Raw genomic sequence first — 21,385 nt, 5'->3', positions numbered from 1 at the left:
TGTGAGAATTTTGCTGAACCATAAGATTTGACAGACTTGCTAATATTTTCCCCATAAAAAATGGGGAATCAACCAAAACACATATAAAGCAGACAGGTGGAAATCTTCATCATGCCACTGTGGCCACATAGGAGAAAGTAATTTTAAAAGTATGATAGGAGTAAAGATTTATTATGACAATTATAATTCAAGAAGCATTTTAAGGTAGATGCTGAGCTGATATAATTTAGTATACCTTCCAGTGATGTCAGGGGTGTGTGGCATATGCAAATGAGTTATGCAAATTGTGCTAACGAGCTCTGGCACCTCTTTTTCATTTGTGACTATCTGTAAACTGCACTAATCCCATGTATCTGCCTAGTTGCATAGTTTCTTTTCTCATTATTCTTATCATTATATGACTCAGTTTTAGATGTTTTGAGTCTTGCAGTAAATGTCTTTCTCCCTCTAAACTCTCCCTTGTTAAAAGATCCATTTACTATCTCTCCCCCTCCCTGATATCCAAAGCATTTTGCTATGTTTATAACCAGACACACTTTTTCCAAGGCTGCTCTCCTTTGCATGGTTGTGTCTACAACTGTTCATAATCTACAGTCAAGGCCTTTTTCCTCCTCCCCTCCCCCATTCATGGCCTACATTCCAAGAGATCACTCTGGCACATGTTGATGAATGTAAGTTTTATTTAGAAACATGACCACTTGTCACAGCTCAGTCTCATATTATCAGACAGCCCTTACTAACATTTGTTTGGTGTGTGAGCATTTTTTGCTCAGTGTTGTATGGAACACAATCTTTACTAGCTTTGGACTGAATGCTCTTCTATTTAATCCTGGAAAGTTTAATGCTGGTTTCAGCAGATTTATATGCCGTGAGGATGGCAGATGACCGCAGTGTGGATTCAGACCTCCCTGATTGCAATTGCGATGTGACAAGGCAGGCATATTTATTATTCATTTTCTTTTATGTATTTCTTTTCTGTCACTTTCATATCAAGTAGGTGATTAAATGGGTGCTAATTGCTGGAAAATTGAGGCCTACTCTTTAAAATGTTTGAGCTTTTAGATAACTGGAATCAGCAAAACCTTTTTTATAATGGGGAACAACCTTGCTGCACATGCAGTGATGTTCAGTGAAGCTGGTTTTTACTAACTATTAAATGCATCCTACATTACACATGAGACATAGTAGAAAAACACATCTGATGGTAGACTTCTGTGTGCTGCTAATGGGGCATTGAGAAGCACTGACATGGGAATGGTTTTATAGCAGTATTTCAAGCACTATGCATGTTATGAGGATTCTGCTGTTACCATATTTGGATCTATTTTAAAATATCCAAAATGTTCTCTGTCTATGCAGAACATTTCACTTGTTACTGCTGTCCAAACAGAAGCATGAATGAAACTGTATCAGAACTGTACACAGAACTGTAACCCCTTCAGAACAAGGACTACCGAAGCAGATTTTTCTTTCATTGCTCCCAAGTTCTAGAGGTTTTTAAAAAACTTTATTTTTTCTTTTGTTAAAAAAACCCCAAACCATCAGGCATATATTAATTATTATGAGCGTTAGAATCGTAAGTAAGCTGGGAAAGTATTTTTCTGAGGTCACAGCATTAAAAACATTCATTGTAGAATATTATTAGTAACCAGCTGTCTGACTGGATCATCGTTTTGACTTCATGATACACTGTAGTGGGTGTGTGAATCATAGTAAATTTATGTTTAGAATTAAATACATTTTAAGGCATATATACTTTTGAATATTACTATAAATAGTGTCAAACATTAAGGAAGCAGGGAAGGTCAAATGGCTGAGATACATTGAGAACTGTGAGAAAAGTACAGAAAATAGCAAGCACTTACTGTACTTATACATATGTATCTATCAGGCTTGCTAAATTTATACAGCCTTGCTTCAACTTGTCATGTGATGATTCCAAGCTGCTATTTTGAATGTGGAATCTTTGTGACTGTGAAAAGGAATTCAGGCTTCTTAAAGCAGTATATTTAGTGATGTTCTATGTAATTTTCCAAGAATGCTGGCTTCCAAGTATCTCAGAAAGTGCACTGTTGCATTTTGTTCTGTGCAACTGGGCCATCTCTCGCACATGACTATATTACTTATTGACTTTCACACCACTGACCTATAACAAATAGTATACCAGGATTTTGCATACTAGTCTTTTCATGCAGTGTGTATTTCCTAGGTAATACATGCACACAGAAGCACCTTAAGCCGTTTTGTTCAAATCAAAAGTAATGAATAGAATAACAGACACTAGTTTATTTTCCATATAGTTTGAGGTACTTGATATTTTGCTAAGCTTGGTTGAGACATTTGTGCATTTCCTCAGTAAAGAGGTATTAAAGGTGGTGCATGCTTAGTCTTTAATCTCCTAAAGTGCAGGGGTTTTTAATATAACCTATGGGCTTCAAATGTAATTTTACCTAAGGAAAAATTAGATTATTGAGATTCTGGTTTTAAAATTGTGAATGTTAGTGTTTGCCACAGACAAAGTTTTAGTCCAGTGGATTCTTTAAGACCCAAAAAGTTACTATACTCTCCCTTTCAGAATAGAGATGGCAAGCTGCCTCAAATAGTTTGCCAGAAAAAACCATAAGAATACCACTAAGGAAGTATTTGCTTTCCCTGAACCAGCCTTGCTCCAGAGACTACATAAATTTTTATCTAATTTCTGGATTGAGCAATTTAATTGCAGGGTCAATTGCTTGTAGCAGAATTCCTTTAGAGGCAGATGTTCATGTTACAATTTTTCAGTTATATGTGAATAGAAATCCTGGATTTCTCTCATTTCTGTTATATTAATATCATATATTGGGCAACTGAGTTGGAAGTTTTGCCTCCATTCGTTCTCCTGAATATATGTGAGCTTTTATCTCCATTCAGATGTGGGTGTGCCTTCATTTTATTTTAGGTTTTGAGTTTTGCAGATAGCTATATTTTTCCCATTGTTACTTGTTTATTCTTTCTGGAAAATCCACATTCTTTGGTGGTCCATATTCCCATTCTTTGGTGGTCTGCAGCAGATTCCAATCACAATATTGTTTTTATTGATGGCTCCATTTATTTCCTCAGAGCTATAATGTTAACTGTCTGGTATTTCTGTGCAGGTGTATACATTATGGCATATGTACATACATGGAATCCAAAGCCCATTGACTTTAGTGGTTTCAAAAGGGTTTAATTCTGTTTAGGATTGCAATGAATATACAGGAACAGTATAATGCCATGTGGATTAGTAAATTAATTGACACTGGCTTTCATGGGCAAGATCTAGTATGTACTGGATTATCACAGCCGCTTCTTGAAAAATGGCTGAGTTAGGATGTAGTGTTCCAGCACACAGCCATTTGGGCAGCATTCATTAGTTAGTGGGATTCTTCTATCTCCTACACCAAACTCCAGTTTGGTGTAGTGGTTAAGTGTGTGGACTCTTATCTGGGAGAACCGGGTTTGATTCCCCACTCCTCCACTTACACCTGCTGGAATGGCCTTGGGTTAGCCATAGCCCTGGCAGAGGCTGTCCTTGAAAGGGCAGCTGCTGTAAGAGCTCTCTTAGCCCCACCCACCTCACAGGGTGTCTGTTGTGGGGGAGGAAGGTAAAGGAGATTGTGAGCCGCTCTGAGACTCTTCGGAGTGAAGGGCGGGATATAAATCCAATGTCTTCTTCTTCTTCTTCTTCTTCTTCTCTTCTTCCCCTGCTTTCCAGAAACCAGGAAGCCAGGAAACTCTCTCTCCCCCACCTTTGCGTTTTGAAGGTGGACAATGCCACAAGTTTCTCCCAGTTGCATCCCATCCAATCTAACACACAGTGCTTTCTCTTTTGAAAATAAAATTAATAGTGCTGCCCTAAGCAGAGTTATATTCTTCTAAACCCACTGACTTCAAAGGCCATAGAAGAAATAATCTGTTTAGGATTGCCCTGTAAATTTTTCAGCTGTTAAGAAAGCCTTGGTCAATTTAATCCTCAATATATGAGAAGACTGAACTGTAGCATCAGAGATCTTGTTAACTGGCTTTGCAGATAAATTTCAGAACTAGTTGTGTGTATTAATTAGTGTCATAAGACATTTTATTTCATGGGAGTAGCTTCTGTCTCTTCAAGTTGCAATTAGTGATTGCAGTCCTAAATGAAGATGCTCTACCAATTATAGACCATATTTATGATGTCAAATATAAATTTATAATTTTGTGACTAAAATGTTCAGTTACATTGTTCAGTTGTTAACAATATATCAAATCTGTATTGCAAATTGCCAAGAAGAATGTGTTGTTCAACAGCTACTTAATAACATACATGGTGTCTGTTACCTGTGATTCTGACAGGATGAAGAAATTAAAGGAGACCTTGGTCGCAGTCCAACAGTTGGATAAGAACATGAGCATCCTGAGAGCTTGGCTTGCCCACATTGAGTCTGAGCTGTCCAAACCCATTGTCTATGAAACCTGTGACTCCGAGGAGATTCAAAGGAAACTAAATGAACAGCAGGTAAAACAAAAATATGAGGTAGAAGAGCAAAAAACACGAATCACTGCCACTCTCCATTGCGTAATGGTGAGGGTGACCCAAGTGTGGTACAGGCTTGGGCCTGCTGTATCCAGCTCAGTTTTACAAGAGGGCAGTGAGAGGAAGATGCCCTTAAAATTCAAGGCAGATTATGCTTATGGCATTACTCTGATAGAGTCTCCTGGCTTTGACATCCAGTCAACATGGAACTGCTCACTGACCCTGCCAAACAAAAGGTAAGGCACCATGGTGTTATGACCAGAGTGTCAGCTAAATTAATAATCAGCTTTTCATCGTATGGGGGATTTGAAGTGGATTGCAAGGCACTGTTTACACCCATGAAGGAAGCACCCTGCATTTGAATATTGCAAGCCTTACAAATGCTTGAGAATCTCTATATTTAGGAATGCTCAAATATTTGTTCTACTTGACTGCTCCTAAACATGTGTCTGAATTCCTTTGCATGTGAAATTGCATGAAATGTAGAGAAGTAGTATTTAATTTTCATGTTTGTGCAGAACCTGCAAGGTCATGGAGGCAGTACTAAAAGTAGGAAGAAAAAGCAAGGTTATCAAAAGTGAAAGGGGACAAATGCCTGGGGGGGCGGTAACTGTGTGAAACTCTTGACTCTAGGGCAGCTTTGACTCTTTTGCAATCAAATTATTGATGTGTAAGGTTTTTCTGAGTCTGATTTTCTGAGGATTCAATCCAAGAATCTTTCATCAGTCTGTAGTGACCAAAAATATGGGGGCAGGGGACTGAAAGAGAGAACTCTTGCACAATGTAGTGACTTTGGTAATTGTTCTCTCGTGACTTCCCAAGAGTTCAGAGAATAGGGAAGCCATAAGAGTGTGTTTATTTACATATATGCTGTCAAGTCACAACTGACTTATGGCAACCCCAGCAAGGGGTTTTCAAGGCAAGTGAGAAGCAGAGGTGATTTGCCATTACACTCCTTCATAGAATCTTTCTTGTTCTCTCATCCGAGTACCAACCCTTCTTAGGTTCTGAGATTTGACAAGATCAGGCTATAGCATGCCACATTCCATACCAGGAGTGCATTTCCAGATCACTATTGCAATGTGAAACTGCACAAGAAATTGTTCCTGGAGTCCACAACCATGATTTCTACTTAACAGGCAGAATCATTTCCTGTAGCATCAAAACTGAGCTCCAGCGGAGATTCTGGCACATCAGGATTTCTCTAAATGCCAGAATCTCTGCTGGGTGCAGTTTGGGACTTCTGGGATGATTTTTAAGGGCTAATTTTATGATGTTGTATTTTATAATGAGTTAAGTGTCTTAACTATAACAGTACCCTTATTAATCATCCGACTGAAATGTATCATGCCAATAAAGGTACAAAGTGCTGTTAGATACAATGCAGCAGAAACAGGGTTTCCATATGGCAAGCTTCCCTGCATTTTCTCTGCACCAGTCCCCTGTGCACCACCAGGGAGGTTTTTTGTGTGCTTTTTAATGGCAATTGACATAACAATCTGTGTTGCTAGTTTTCACTTTTTTGTAAAAGCATGTCACTTTCATTGAAGAAATAGAAGGGGAAAGGCATCTCAATGAAAACAGCTGGAAATTTACTTTTTAAAAAATTCTAATTTGAGTAGGATCCCAGTCCTGCCTACATCAGCACCATTTTCCAGCTACAAAGGTGCCATCCTGGCTTTGCAATTATCTTTCTTGTCTCTCGGTTTTCTTCAAGTTTGTAGCCTGAGGAGACTGTGGACATTGGAGGGTTTTTTTCCAAAGTCTTAGATCCCCCCCCCCCAAAAAAATCAGAGCTCTAAGGAACAAACATTTACCCATTTGAGAGTTTAAAAAAAAAACTGTTTTAAAAGCAAGGACCTGGACTCACCCTGGTCCAGTTTGTGGCTCCTCAGGGAGGGGTAAGAGGGAGGGCAGCCTTTTGTCAGGTGGAGGGGGCAGGCCAGGCCAAGCGTGGGAAGCAGGCCCCACCCCCAGCCTGATGTTGGCCCTATGAGCTGCCTCTGGGGTAGGTCGGAGGACAGGGCTGAGCAGCAGCTACTTAGGACCCAGCACTGCCACCTGCCCTCTTTGACGTTGTGCACTGGTCAAGCGTCTATGCAGAATTTATGTGGGAGTCAATTGACATAGGGAGGCATGGAATGGGATGCCCCTGGTTCTGTCATTTAACGTTGACTCAGAGATTTACAAGATTTCTTTTAGGCTGCATTGGGTTCCCGCTCTGTATTGTTACTCTTTACAGTTGATTCCGTCATTTTCAGGGGGTCAGGGCCGGTCAGCCTGGATCTGCAGACACAGCATGTTATCTTGACTCCTTTGCCATTGACTCTCTTAGTTTCAGAGGGAACAGCACCAGTCAGCCTGGATTTGCAAACACAGCATTGTCTGGCTAGGGACTGGATGTTGGCCTGCAGGACAAAGTGAGAGTCACTTGGTGTGGTGAGCAAGAGGTGAAGCAGAAGGACTTCCCCAGGGTGTGGTCTCATTCAGTCACCCATGGTCCCCCCAACATGCTGTTGATACAACTTGGTGGAGAACTACTCAGAGCCTCCTCTGGCAGTGTGCTGGTACATAGGGCTGTTGAAGACATTGTGGGAGATACTCCTGGGGGAGATGATTAGCTGGTTGGAACGGGCTGCAGTGCCAAAGTTGGCATGGTGTAGATATGGTGAAATTGGCAAAGCAGAAGCCAACCAAGAGGCTGCAGAGGATCATGGATGCTTTGGAGGGTCGCTGGATTCAGCACCCTGACATTTCTACATGGCTGGAGGCTCTCCTTTGTCCTGAGGGGGTTCTTTTGTTGTATGGATATCTGGCTACATGGTATTGGGGATTCCCTATGCCCTTGGCTACAGCTGTAGGAGCTTTGGCGGGAGCCAGCTGGGGTCAGCTCTTGTGGCAGTATCAGCATGGGGCTGGATCCATTCTCAGAAAATCAGCCTGTGTGCCCACTTCCGGAGTATGGGGATCTCCTTAAGGAATTTTGGCGTGAGGGGCAACTGATGTGCCCAGCCCAGGGGCATGTAAACTGGGGGATTACCCTCATGCTCAGGTGGCAGGGGAGACCACCTCTGGGCTTCCACCCTAGTAGAATCCCAAACCTGCCATCCCAAGGTGACCAGCAGGGCATTGACTGGCAGGTGGGTCAGTCGATGAGTGGGATCCTTACCCCATGCTGTGCCAAGGCTTACTACAGCTGTAACCAATAAAGTTGTGGCCAATTTTATTCTACTTTTTCCGAAAATGGTGTGCTTGTGTGTTATTTTAATTGAAACTGTAAATTAAACTAGAATTTATTTATTTATTTATTTATTTATTTATTTATTTATTTATTTATTTATTTATTTATATTTAGACTTGTATCCCGCCCTTCCCACCGAAGTGGCTCAGGGAGGCTTACAACATTATAATTCACATAGATTCAGCTTAAAAACATTTACATAATAAAGTTAAAACCATAATTAATAAGACATAAAAATAAGAATAAAAACCAGCGGTCTGTAGATGCATTTCTAGTTCCATCCAGAAGATGTTCTCAATGTCATTTTTAGTTCCATCCAGAAGATATTCTCAATGTCAGTTAGTTGTTATAGGCCTGCTGGAAGAGGACTGTCTTACAGGCCCTGCGGAACTGCCCTAGGTCCCGCAGGGCCCGTACCTCTTCCGGCAACTGGTTCCACCAGTAAGGCACCGTTACCGAGAAGGCCCGATCCCTGGTGGATTTCAGGCGGGCCTCCTTTGGCCCAGGGATTACTAACAGGTTTTGTGAACCCGATCGTAGTACTCTCTGGGGAACGTGTGGGGAGAGACAGTCCCTAAGGTAGGCAGGTCCTAGGCCATATAGGGCTTTAAAGGTAATGACCAACACCTTGTACTGGACTCGGAATGTTATTGGCAGCCAGTGCAGATCCCGAAGCCCCGACTGAATGTGCTCCCATCTTGGGAGCCCTAATAGCAGCCGGGCGGCGGCATTCTGCACTAACTGCAATTTCCGGGTCCGGCACAAGGGTAGCCCCATGTAGAGGGCATTACAGTAGTCCAACCTCGAGGTGACCGTAGCATGAATCACTGTTGCTAGGTCGTCGCATTCCAGGAAGGGGGCCAACTGCTTCGCCCGCCTAAGATGAAAGAATGCGGACTTGGCAGTGGCTGCTATCTGAGCCTCTATTGTCAGTGAAGGCTCCAATAGTACCCCCAAACTTTTGACCCTGCTCGCCGCTATCAACGGCGCGCCGTCAAAAACTGGCAGGGGGATTTCCCTTCCCGGGCCACAACGACCCAAGCAAAGGACCTCTGTCTTCGCCGGGTTCAGCTTCAGCCCGCTCAGCCTAAGCCACCTAGCCACTGCCTGTAACGCCCGGTCCAGATTTTCTGGGGCGCAGGCAGGCTGGCCGTCCATGAGCAGATAGAGCTGGGTGTCATCAGCATACTGATGACAACCCAGCCTATACCTTCGGGCAATCTGGGCAAGGGGGCGCATATAGATGTTGAATAACATCGGGGAAAGTACCGCCCCTTGAGGCACTCCGCAATCGAGCGTGTGTCTCTGGGACAGCTCTTCCCCAATCGCCACCCTTTGTCCCCGACCGTCAAGGAAAGAGGAAAGCCATTGCAAGGCCATCCCCTGAATCCCCGCGTCGGCAAGGCGGCACGCCAGAAGCCGATGGTCGACCGTATCGAACGCTGCCGATAGGTCTAACAGCATCAGCACCGCTGAGCCGCCTTGATCCAGATGCCGCTGAAGGTCATCCACCAGGGCGACCAGCACCGTCTCCGTCCCATGGCCCGGGCGGAAGCCAGACTGGCAGGAGTCAAGGACAGAAGCGTCCTCCAGGAAACTCTGTAGCTGCAACAACACTGCCCTCTCAATAAATTTACCCAAAAAGGGCAAATTCGAGACCGGCCGATAGTGTGCCAATTCGGCCGGATCTAACGTTGTTTTTTTCAAGAGGGGACGGACCACCGCCTCTTTAAGCGCTGATGGAAAATGCCCCTCCAATAGGGATCTATTTATGATATCCCGTATAGGATACCTTAGCTCCCTCTGGCAGGTCTTAATAAGCCAGGAGGGGCACGGGTCCAATTTACAAGTTGTTGGGCGTGCAGATAGGAGGATCCTGTCAACTTCTTCCAGGCTGAGCGCACCGAAGCCGTCCAGAACACGATCCGAAGACAGGCACGGAGCCTCAGGTTCGCTAACTGTGTCTAATATGGCAGGGAAGTCGGAACGGAGCGATGTGATTTTATCCGCAAAGAAGTTCGCAAAAGCCTCACAGCCAATTTCCAATTCATTAGAATTTGGTCTGCCCTGTGGCAGTGTTGTAAGAGTCTGAATTGTATTGAACAGTTGTGCCGGGCGCGAAGTTGCGGACGCAATCTCCGCCGCAAAGTATTTTTTCTTAGCGGCCTTGACTGCCATCTCATAGGACTTCATAAACTCTCTATAAGATGTTCGAATCGCTTCGTCTCGAGTACACCGCCATTGCCTCTGAGTCCCCGTTTCAGATGCCGCAACTCCTGGTTATACCAAGGTGTCGGCCTTGAACGAGGGCGCAGAGGACGTCTAGGTGCGATCTCATCGATGGCCCCGGCGAGCCTATCGTTCCAAGACTCCACCAGGTCATCGAGGGAATCACCAGGGCGTCAGGGATCCCGCAGAGCTGTCAGGAACCATTCTGGGTCCATCAGGCTCTGCGGGCGAGCTAAAATAAGCTCGCCGCCCAAACGGGCTTGGGGTGGGACGTCCACACAAGCCTTGAGGGCATAGTGATCCAACCATGGCACTGCTATAGAAGCAAGATCGTTCACTAGAACTCCCATCGCGAAGATCAAGTCTAACATGTGGCCCGCCTGGTGAGTGGGTGTCGTAACTACTTGGAATGTGTTGGTAAGGAGAAATTTTGCCTGGGGTGCCTGCCTCGGCCCCCTCCCCTCGGTGCTGGAGCCACAAGCAAGGATCTGGACTCACCTGGTCCAGTTTGTTGCTCCGCAGGGAGGGGTAAAATGCCTATCAGGGGTGTGCAGCTGAAAATATACTAATCCAAGAGCTTGTTCATACTAATAATGCTTATTCATAAATATACTAAATTCAATTTTTTATCCAAACATATTTACTTTCAACTTTCAGGAGTGCTTGGAAGATTTCCAATTTGACAGTTATTCTGGGATCTCAATGTCTGGTTCCTTTTTCCTGGCAACAGGAGGCAGGAAGGACAACAAGAAAAGACAGTAACATCAGCTATGTCTTGAGAGGGATAATATCCAACCAAAACAGTTTGCCAAAGTTTCTGCTGAACAGAATAATCCCAGATTAGTAGCTTTTGTGCATGGCGTTTCACTTTCTACCACTCATTGCACTTCGAGAGGGTTTTGTGATTCCTTTGTATGCAGATTATTTTGTTCTCCACAGTTGTGTCCATTGTCTACACACATAAACCACAACAGGAGTCCACCTGTAGCAGCTGTGTGTCCCACACACTGGGATAAGCAGGGTTTCAGGATTGGAGTAATAGAAATGGGACCATCTGTCAGCCCTCCACTACCTCATTATGGACAGACAACCTGCCCTGCAGCCTGGTAGTACAGAAGCAGAGGCTTATGGCTTTCCTTTTGCTTATACAAAGCAAACATATACAGATTTAGAAGGTAAAAGATAATCAGTGATGGCAAAGGGGCAGATAATCTGTCTGTGACATAGCAGCTGTGTAGGATATTTGTACCCATTCATAAGCAGGAATCTATTATTACATTAAATAAGAGTGTGCAGTGAGGGAGTGTAATGACAAATCACCTCTGCTTCTCACTTCTCAATTTGGCCTGCAAGACCAAAATGTTTCTTTCCATCTTCATCAATTTTAGGAGCAAGGGGATCATCGTCCCTGAGAATTTCATCCTAATTAGGTGGGGAAAGAAGTTCTCCAAACAATGTAGTTCCCACTGAAACCCATGGAAAGGACTATCAGAATGATTTCCTAATACAGCTAGCTTTATTTCCAGCTTTCAGAAATCCATGTTAAATATTTAGTATAAAACAAGAACCAAATGAAGTGTGCTTGCAATTTTTTTTTGCACACTTCTTTTACCTACTTTGGCTGAACATCCTTCTCTGTAAACTGGCAATCAATATCACTTGATTTTTAAAATGATGCATATTTGATTATTTTATGACATTTTAATGTGTACCTACTTAGGGATATATTTTTAATCTATTAGATATTATATTCCAGCCAATTGACGATTTTCCTTAAATTAGAGCAATTGACTTCTAAAGATCGAAATTACACAGCTGCTGCATTCAGTAACACAGACACAAGCCATATTTTTTCTCAGGGTAACAAGGATCTTGCTGCAGTTTCAGAGCAATGAATATGTTTTCATCAAATGGTTTCTGAGCAAAATGTTTTTTTATAATCTTGTACTGACTGATTGTATTGCTTCCACATGAGAAGATGTGCAATTATTTTAAGGCGCTGACTGCAATCATAGGTACGCTTACCTTGAGAAACTGCTATTGAATTAGATCTCTGTTGTTCATATCTATTGCATAAGGTTAGAGAAAATATTCACATATGGTATGAAACACTAGCAGAGTGTCTCCCTGCCCCCAGTGTCATTTATTTCTGAGTAAACAGATACAAAACAAAGCCCCATTTGGGAATCTAAGTCTGGTCTACTTTGTAAGCTCTCTGGATCATAAAATGCAGTGGAGACAACATGTAATACCTACGGTATATTCAAGCTGTGTATATGATATATATGGATTTTTAAAAACATAGTTAAAACAGAATTGAGCATACCTTATAAAGGTGTTCATGATGATGTCATGTTTATTCCCCACTTGTGTCACCATCATCCAAAGTCCCACCATAATTGGAAGGACCTGCTGAACAATGATGCTTCATCATGTGTTCTAATCACTTTTCAGTGAATATAAGCAGGCTGTATGTGCCTGGTAGCCTAAACAATAGAAACTTGTTGGTTCGCTGAAATTGTCTTCCTGTTATCACCATATAATGTGTGGTTATTTGTATATTACAAAAATTAACATACGTGTTGTGTCGCTGTTAAAGTAGCATTGAAGATAGTTCCCCCCTCCCAAAAAAATGAAGAGCCAAATCAGAATACTGTACATTTGGTGGGGGGGGGGGCAACTTCATTATTCCCCCTCTTCAGAGCTATGCTCAATACTTTATGGCAGTTTGTAATAAATAAAACACACTGGTGTAACCTGAGAACCAAGATTTCTTTTCTGTATCAGTTGTGATTTTAAGCTTGGATGCAAATAGGTGTTTTTACATTATGTTGTATATTTGTATGTTCAACCTCTTGAACACCACAACATGTGCAAATGGTTTATGTGTGCATGTGTACGGATGCATGTAGTGTTACAGAAAAAGTCTAAAAATTGTTGACATATTCTGATAATTCCGAAGTAATTTAGGAATGCCAGAAAACAGATATTGGCCTACTTTTTGTACCTGAATCATGGCAGTCACATTTAAGTAACTACCAACAACGACCAGCATCTTGTAATTTTTGTCTTTTTATGAAATTTGTGCGATTGTCAGCATTCAAATCTGAATGTTAACATTAGTAGTGTGCAATTTTTTTTTACTTTGTTGTTGTTCAGGACTATTGGACTTTTAAAAAATTGAGATTCCTGATAAATCCCGGATCCAAATACTCGTATGGTATTAGATTTTGGGATTTTTCAGAAATCCTGAAATTTTCTGGGTCCAATAGACCCAAGAAGAATAATACCAGCCCAATCCTAGGGCAGGCTTGGCCTTTCCTATGGCAAGAGAAGGCAGCACAAAGCTTTCCTGCTGCCTGACCCAATTTATTTTCAGCTGGCTTCTCTTGCAGCCTGGTTTAAACTGGGCTGTAAAAAAAAGCCCAGCCACAGCTTTCAGCTCCCCACCATCCCAGCTGTTCCTTGGGCTGACTTCTTTCAGACTGTGCTTCTGCCTCTCTGCTGTTTTCAGATCTACTTAAAATTCCAGAATATATCTGGGATTTTCTTAGAATTTCTTCTCTCCCCCCCACACTGAGAAAACTCAGATACATTTGGGAAGCCGAAATATGTATTTACAGCTTGTGTAGATCTTTGACTCAGGTATATTTTTGGCTCCAAATTATTATTATTAGTTTATTTCCATTCTGCCCATTCCCCCATGGGGGCTCAGGGCGGAGTACATCAACAAATCACAATAAATTACAATAAAATCACAATAAAATCAGTTACAATAGCGAATTAGTAGTACACCCCTAGTCAACATACACCTTTTGGATATTTACTGTTGTATAATACTACTCAGACTTTGTTTCAGCCCTGTTTGAAGTTTCTATTTGTTCAGATTCCTGTAGTCCAGACCCTGTATTGTACTGTTGATTGAATGTCCCATCCTGTTAATTATACTTCACTTACACTATTTAATCCACCTTGTGTCAGCAATTATAAATAACCTAATCACAATGATAATAATAGTCTGCATATAACATAGACTTTGAAATGCTAATTAGAACCAGTGTTGCAGAATAATATAGCCTCTTGATGAAATATTACTCTAGCAATAATGTTCACAACCAAATGCAAGATTATCAATAATTCCAGTTGCAGGAAATAGTTTATGAATGTATAATATCATTCAGGGCATCTCCACAGAGCTTGGATAATGTTATGATTAATCGTGCTTCCTGTTGTTGAATGTTGTCAATGTCACAAATATTTTGCATTTACTTTACAGCAGGATTTGATATCACAGAAGAAATGAGACCTTGCTATATTATTAATACTGTGTTTTTATCTCAGAACTATAATTTGTCAAAAACGATTGCATGAATGATAATCCAAAAGAACAGTTGAACATATTAAATGCCTTTTAAAAATTGATTGAGGCGCTAGATATTTATTTTGCCATTCATTTTTGGTTATAGAAGACAAATTAAACAGGGCAGTTGCAAAGTTTATTTCTTGCTGTGATGGTTTTGGGAAGTAAAAGAATCTTGCTAGTAATATAATTGTATCAAGTACAAAATACCTTGAATGTTGTGGCTGGTCTGCTGTTCCAAGCATTTGTCCTCTAAAAGCAAGCCTTGAGATATAGGATTAAAAGCATAACAGCTAGTGATGAGCGCAATTTATGATACAGAATTAAACTAGATAGGCATTGGCACTAATTAAATTTCTAATACATTATCAAACCGCCTTTAAAAATCTTTGATATATAGGTTTCCCATTTTCAGAATTTAAGAAGCAAGCATTTTAGTTCAAAATATAAGATACAAGATACTTTAAATCATGTCTCCTAGATCATTCAGTACATTTTTTAGTTTCTGGAATGGTAAATTGTCAATTGTTATAGTTACAGGTCTCCCAAGTGTGCAGGGGCTTCCCATCCTCAGTGGAGGAGCACTCTGCATGTGCATGAGCTGTGTGTGCATGCATGTGTCAGTGCCAAAGGAACTTATCTATTCACAAAACAAATAGATCAATGATAATGTTCTTGGTCCTGATTATTTCAGGTACACACAAAACCAGTTCTTGATTTATAAATCGGTTATCTTTACTGCTTCTTCTGAAAATGCTCCTCTTACTATTTTTTTTCTGAAGGTTTAGGACATAGATTTCACAAGGGAAGTAAAGAAAACACACAGCTTGATGTGTGACACAAACATGGAAGGAGCCCTTTGCAGAACTGTTAACAAGACAAAAGACATGCATCTTTCTTTTGAGGCCTGCTGTTAGGCTTTAGCTATACCTGAAAAGATTCTGACATCCCTGCCAATATCCCCACTAAATGGTTCTCCTGTTAGGCATACATAGTGATTAGGGGTTCCCACTTCCCAGTTATGCAAGATTTGTGAATGTATTAACTAGGGTTGCCAATCCCCAGGTGGGGGCAGGGGATCCCCTGGTTTGGAGGCCCTCCCCCCACTTCAGGGTCATCAGAAAGCGGGGGGAGGGGAGGGAAATGTCTGCTGGGAACTCTTTTATTCCCTAGGGAGATTTATTCCCATAGAAAATAATAGAGAATTGATCCGCGGGTATCTGGGGCTCTGGGGGGGGGGACTGTTTTTTGAGGTAGAGGCACCAAATTTTCAGAATAGCATCTAGTTCCTCTCCCCAAAATACCCCCCAAGTTTCAAAAAGATTGAACCAGGGGGTCCAATTCTGTGAGCCCCAAAAGAAGGTGCCCCTATCCTTCATTATTTTCTATGGAAGGAAGGAATTGAAAAGGTTTGCCGTCCCTTTAAATGTGATGGCCAGAACTCCCTTTGGAGTTCAATTATGCTTGTCACAGCCTTGATCTTGGCTCCACCCCTAATGTCTCCTGGCTCCACCCCCAAAGTCCCCAGATATTTCTTGAATTGGACTTGGCAACCCTAGTATTAACTGCAATCAATTTTAAAAATGACCACTGTACTTTTGGCAGAACGTACAAATAGAATGGTTTACAAAGCATTGTCCTTTTAGGTTACTGCTGCCTGCTCATTAATAAGTGAAGGCTTGGATCCCACTGAGAATTTCCACTTTTAGAGGGATTTCTGTCAATGAAGCACAACTTGTTTGCTTCCCCTCTTCTGCAGCAGCCTGAAGACCCCTGGAATGCTGTTCCTGAGTGACAAGAGTGCCAGGAACTGCATAAGAGAGAGTTGAGTGTTTGCATCAAGAGCAGAAAATTGCCCTTCCTTCTGTCAGTGGAAATCCTCCATAGAATCCAGCCGAAAGTCCCCAAAGCCCAGACACTTACCGTTTTATTTCTGTGAACAGAATAGCTCCTGCGTCATAGGTTTGCCAGCCTCCAGGTGGGGCCTGGAGATCTCCCACTTTTACAACTGATCTCTAGCTGGCAGAGATCAGCTCCCCTGGAGGAAATAGCTGCTTCGAAGGGTGGACTCTATGGCATTGTACCATGCTGAAGCCCCTCCCCTCCTCAAACCCACCCTCTCTTGGATCTACCCCCAGTCTCCAGGTATTTTCCAACCCTAGTCATATCACACACACACACCAGAATTCTGTTTACTTTTCTCTTTGGGGAAAAATACCACCACAGCTGCACATTTTTGGCAGAATGTATAGAGAAGTAGCTGCAATTTTGGGCTTATAGGACTGGCAGATTCCGGCCCCGCCCTGGCCGCGCTGCAAAAGCGGCTGCGGCCGCGGGGCTGCGCTTTGCAACCCCGGCAGGATAAAGGGGCTTGCTTCCTGGGCATCCGGGAACTTGGCGTGGGCGGGGGCTGAGGCTATAAATAGCCTCGGCCCCGCCTATCCCCACGCAGTCCCGGAAAGTTTCTGGCCCGCCCACCTGTCCTGCAATAGTACAGGTCTATACCGGTCGCCTTATTAGGGGCCAGGTAGGAATTTTTTCACTACCACCTGATTGGCCGTTGGTGGTGTGTTTTTCGCCTACCTTGTACTGTGAGCAGTGGTGTGGATGTTAGGTAGGTAGTTAATTTGGTCACTTGGCGGAATGAGCAAGGGGTTCAGACCTTGCCGGTGAGCACCCAGGCCTAAGCACCTGCGTTGGGCAGGCGATCCGTAGGAAGGCAGATGGGCTTCACGGCTCAATGTCATGAATACGGATCGGGTTACATGCCTCCCCTTGGTCGCCCCTTTCTGGTGATCGGGTCAGGGTCTAGGGGAGGGCATGTTTGGTCTGCCGGCCCGGTTCCAGCCGCATCAGTATGGCTGGGGCCGGGGGTAGGGTGGCTTGCCCTTGCGTGGGACTTGGCGGGGTCAAGTGTTGACCCCAGTGCTCGTCCCACTTCAGTTTACCTTGCCATGTTGTGTTATGTTAATAAAGTGGCCCGTTTTCCCAATTTATTGTGTGTGCCTTTTTATTCCGTATGGGGGTGCAATGATAAAGTGTACAGCCACTTACCACTTAAAGATTTCTTTCTTTAAAAAGAAAATAATCTGGGGCAGAAGGCAGCCCTGCATCTCATTATTATTTTTTTCACTGAACGATTAATCAAATTTATTTCAGAAAGAATATTAGAGACCTGTGAAGAATAGGCATAAGGCTTCTATAGAAAGGATGGTTTCACAGCTCTGTGATCCCTCTACTAGATTACTCTAGTAGATTACTCTAGTAGATGCTTCACATGCAGTGAACATTACAATGTACACCCCCACACACCCCACATGCAAGAACTTATTTCTCTTTTGGAGGCTCCAGCACAAAGACTGCTAAATTGCAACTAAGAGAGACTGCAGAATTGCAACTGATAATGAAGCTCAAGATAATGCATCCACCTGGATTGAATCGAGACCAAGGTTTCCTGTCTCATTACCAATGCTAATTTGTCCATGCCTACTATCTCTCTGCTTAACACATCTAATCCAATCACGCCTTCTACTGTCATTTGCCTGCTAATGTCATTTGGCATCTGAAATCACTCCACTTTCCAATACATAGGATATCATAGATGGACTAAAATTCTAGCTGTATCTGAAGAAGTGAGTAGTGATTCACAAAAACTCATACCATACCATTCATTTTGTTAGTCTTTAAGGTGCTACTGGACTCTTACTCTTTTCTATTACCAAAGATACAGTTCCGCAGGCTGCTGAGGTTCAGTCTTCATGTCATTGGTGTTTGTGGGGAAGGCCTACACGAGACTCATTAAAGCAAACAAAATGCATAAGAACACAAACCAATAAATAATACATATTGCATTTGAGATTAAAATGAGCATTTACATATATTATTTTAATACCTACATACTATAAAACTCAGTTTAACAGATACCCCCAAGTTCCAGATTTTATGTTCATGTGCTGCATCCCTTAATACTCCCCCATTCCTCAAAATCATGATGTATCTAAACATTTTGGTACTATTTCCCTTGTCATTTTTTTTGTATTTATTGTTTTCAGAAATGCCAGCTTTCAGAAATTGAGTCGAGTAGGGAAATGGTAGGGAATTTTATCAGCAGAGCAGGACTTCCTTGCCTTCCCCTCCTACTGCAGACTCAAATGTCCTCCCAAAAGGCTTCTCTTGGGAGAACAGGATTCCAGAAGCAGCATGAGGGGAAAGCTGGAGATCTGCCATAGGAAGGGAAATTTGCAACAATTGCATTTCTTTCTCTCTGTGAAAATCCCCCACTCTAATGCTGTTAAGTCTTTTAAGCTTTGTTAACATTCTCAGAGATCTATTCAAGATTTACTTGGAAGATCAATTCATTTTATTATTCCAGGTGCAGTATTTCAGACATTAGTGGCAGAGATTTCAGCGTGGTGTGAGGTGGATTCATAGCAAAGACTTACACTGATTCCCTACTAGCCTTGTTCCGGTCTCATTGCTCCTGTCCCTGCAGTGCTTCTGCTGGATTTTGTACAAGCTGCCCCGGGGCAGTGAGTTGCCCCACCTCTTTTCAAATTCCCTCCATGGCAGGCAGGATCCTCTGAAAATCAGTTTCCGCCTGCTACGGAGGGAACTTGAAAAGAGGTGGGGCAACTCGCCACCCAGGGGCTGCTTGTGCGAAATCCAGCAGAAGCACTGCAGGAAAAGGTGCAACAAGACCGAAACAAGGCTGGTGGGAAATTGGTTTTACCCTTATGTACATTCAGGATTAAATTGCAAAAAGCACTGTGTTTTAGGAGCTTTTGTGTGATCATTTTTTATTATTCATAATGTCTGTAGCACTGCTAGCACAAGGTCACGTAGTCATCTAACAACCCAAAATGTTCATATATTAGGCGTACATATCTAATGCACAAGCTTAAAGAAAATATTCATATGTTGTAAGAATGCTAGCAGGTGTTTCCTGACCCTTACTCAATGACATCCCTGCACAAAACTTACTTTCAAGTATATGCACTTAGCTTCTCAGTCAAAAACTATAAGAAAGATTGGTAATTTACTAACTGATAAATCTGGGTTTTTAAAATCTTCCATCTGTAAGTGTTCTGAGCTTGCCTTGCTTGTTTATGTGGCATATCTCTAAGTAATTACTGGTTTGTCTAAGAATGTTTAAAAGTTTGTCTATTAATCTGCAGGAGCTACAAAGAGACATTGAGAAGCATAGCACTGGGGTTGCATCTGTCCTCAACCTTTGTGAAGTCCTCCTCCATGACTGTGATGCTTGTGCCACAGAAACAGAATGTGACTCCATCCAGCAGGCCACACGGAACTTGGACCGAAGGTGGAGAAACATCTGTGCAATGTCAATGGAAAGGCGACTCAAGTAAGTACTAATTCAGACTTCCCGGAATGGAATGGAAATTTATCAGCTATTCTGCATTGATTGATATGTCTGCCAGTGGCCTTAGGTACACCCTAATCTCATGACTTTAGGCACACCCTAATCTAATCAGATGGGCCAGTGTATCTATATGAAGCTTTATTCAGGTCAAGAAGCTGGTCCAAACAGACTAAGTGTTGCACATTCAATTACAGCCAAATCATTCCGTTTTTATCTGTTGATGGCTGGTTTGGAAATTAAATTTTCTGACATTTTCATTGACATGTTATGATTTTATTTTGTGAGCTCTCATCTAATTTGTAATTTGGAGAAATGCATGAAAGAGAGTTCATTTTCTAATGTAGTATTTGATTAACAAAACCTTCCTTGATACTTTGCCCTTTAAATACCTTTTATTTTCTTTGTAATGTCGGGTTTATTGCAGAATTTATTGCAGTTAGAAAGTTATGTTTTGTGTTAGTCAACCACACAAGAGCAGCTGTGGCTCGTATAAAGAAGATTGCATTTCTGGACCTCTTCTGCTAAGGGCTCAGTTTACAGTATTCCTACAATAAGCTCATAATGAGTCTTTATATGAATTCCAAATAAGAATTTGCAATATATAAAAAGGGGGGGATGGACCCACAGCTGTCGTAATTCTAATTTAGGATGAATTCAGCCTAGCATTTATGTTGCCTATTAATCAAGCTTACTGTCAGCTTTTTGTTATGATCCAGTTTATTGTTTGCTATAACTGTTGTTTGCTTGGACAAGCTTGAGTGTACTTTCCCTGTTGCAGCTGGTAAGGAACTGAAGGATTAATCTGAGTGAATGCTGACCTAGCCTCGCTTTTCATTTTTCCTTTCAGGATTGAGGAGACATGGAGACTATGGCAAAAGTTCTTAGATGACTATTCCCGTTTTGAAGATTGGCTGAAAATTTCTGAAAGGACAGCAGCATTCCCTAGTTCTTCTGGTGTGCTATACACAGTTGCTAAGGAAGAACTAAAAAAATTTGAGGTGATTTACACTGCTTGGAATATAGTGTCTTTTGATCCTGTTCTGGCCTTGTCAAAGAACACACTGCTCTACAGGGAGAAACTTTGATAATTTTTCAGCAAACTCACAAACAAAAATTTGCTAAAGATGAAAAAAGAAAAATAAGTTAGAAATAAAAATAAAAATATATTATAGCTATTGCAAGCCACTGCTTGACATTGTCTAAAACAGTGGTTTTCAATGCAGGGTTTGGGATCCTACACAGAACCCTATATAGAAGCACAGTATTCTGAGGCTTTTGCACATACACTGAGAGGAGCAGCAGGATATTAAGGCAAAACCACTAAGCAGTGGAGAAGATTCCTGTCTGTTCCTCACTGTAGTACACGTCCCAGTACTTGGCTTGTGTTAATTGTCCCTTTGTTCGAAGTTCTTGGTCCTGGTGTTGGCACCAGTGAGATCACAACTGGTCTCCTTTTTGTTACATGATTAATGTCACATACTTGCAGCTCAGGGAATCCCATGGTGTCGCCTGGTTGTATGTTGAGTCCTGAGTCTCAGAAGATCTAGAATATCATCCATTTGTTTTAATATTTTAAAACTATCAATTTACTATCATAAGTTAAATTGATCTGAAGCTGAATAAACTATGCCGCAATCCTAAATA

General features: G+C 42.0%; 1 protein-coding gene across 2 annotated transcripts in view; it reads left to right on the top strand.

Annotated features, from left to right (window-relative positions):
- Positions 1–21,385, top strand: part of SYNE1 (spectrin repeat containing nuclear envelope protein 1) — a 621,543-nt gene that overhangs the window by 536,575 nt on the left and 63,583 nt on the right. For both annotated transcript variants that reach the window (XM_060240915.1, XM_060240910.1), the window contains 3 exons: positions 4,351–4,513; positions 19,536–19,723; positions 20,589–20,739. In XM_060240915.1, the coding sequence (XP_060096898.1) occupies positions 4,351–4,513; positions 19,536–19,723; positions 20,589–20,739 (502 nt within the window). The remainder of the gene's footprint in view (positions 1–4,350; positions 4,514–19,535; positions 19,724–20,588; positions 20,740–21,385) is intronic.

This window comes from Heteronotia binoei, chromosome 1, assembly GCF_032191835.1.
Source record: "Heteronotia binoei isolate CCM8104 ecotype False Entrance Well chromosome 1, APGP_CSIRO_Hbin_v1, whole genome shotgun sequence".
Classification (NCBI taxonomy): domain Eukaryota; kingdom Metazoa; phylum Chordata; class Lepidosauria; order Squamata; family Gekkonidae; genus Heteronotia; species Heteronotia binoei.
Note: the sequence above shows the minus strand (reverse complement) of the source record. Positions and strands in the feature narration are given on the sequence as shown.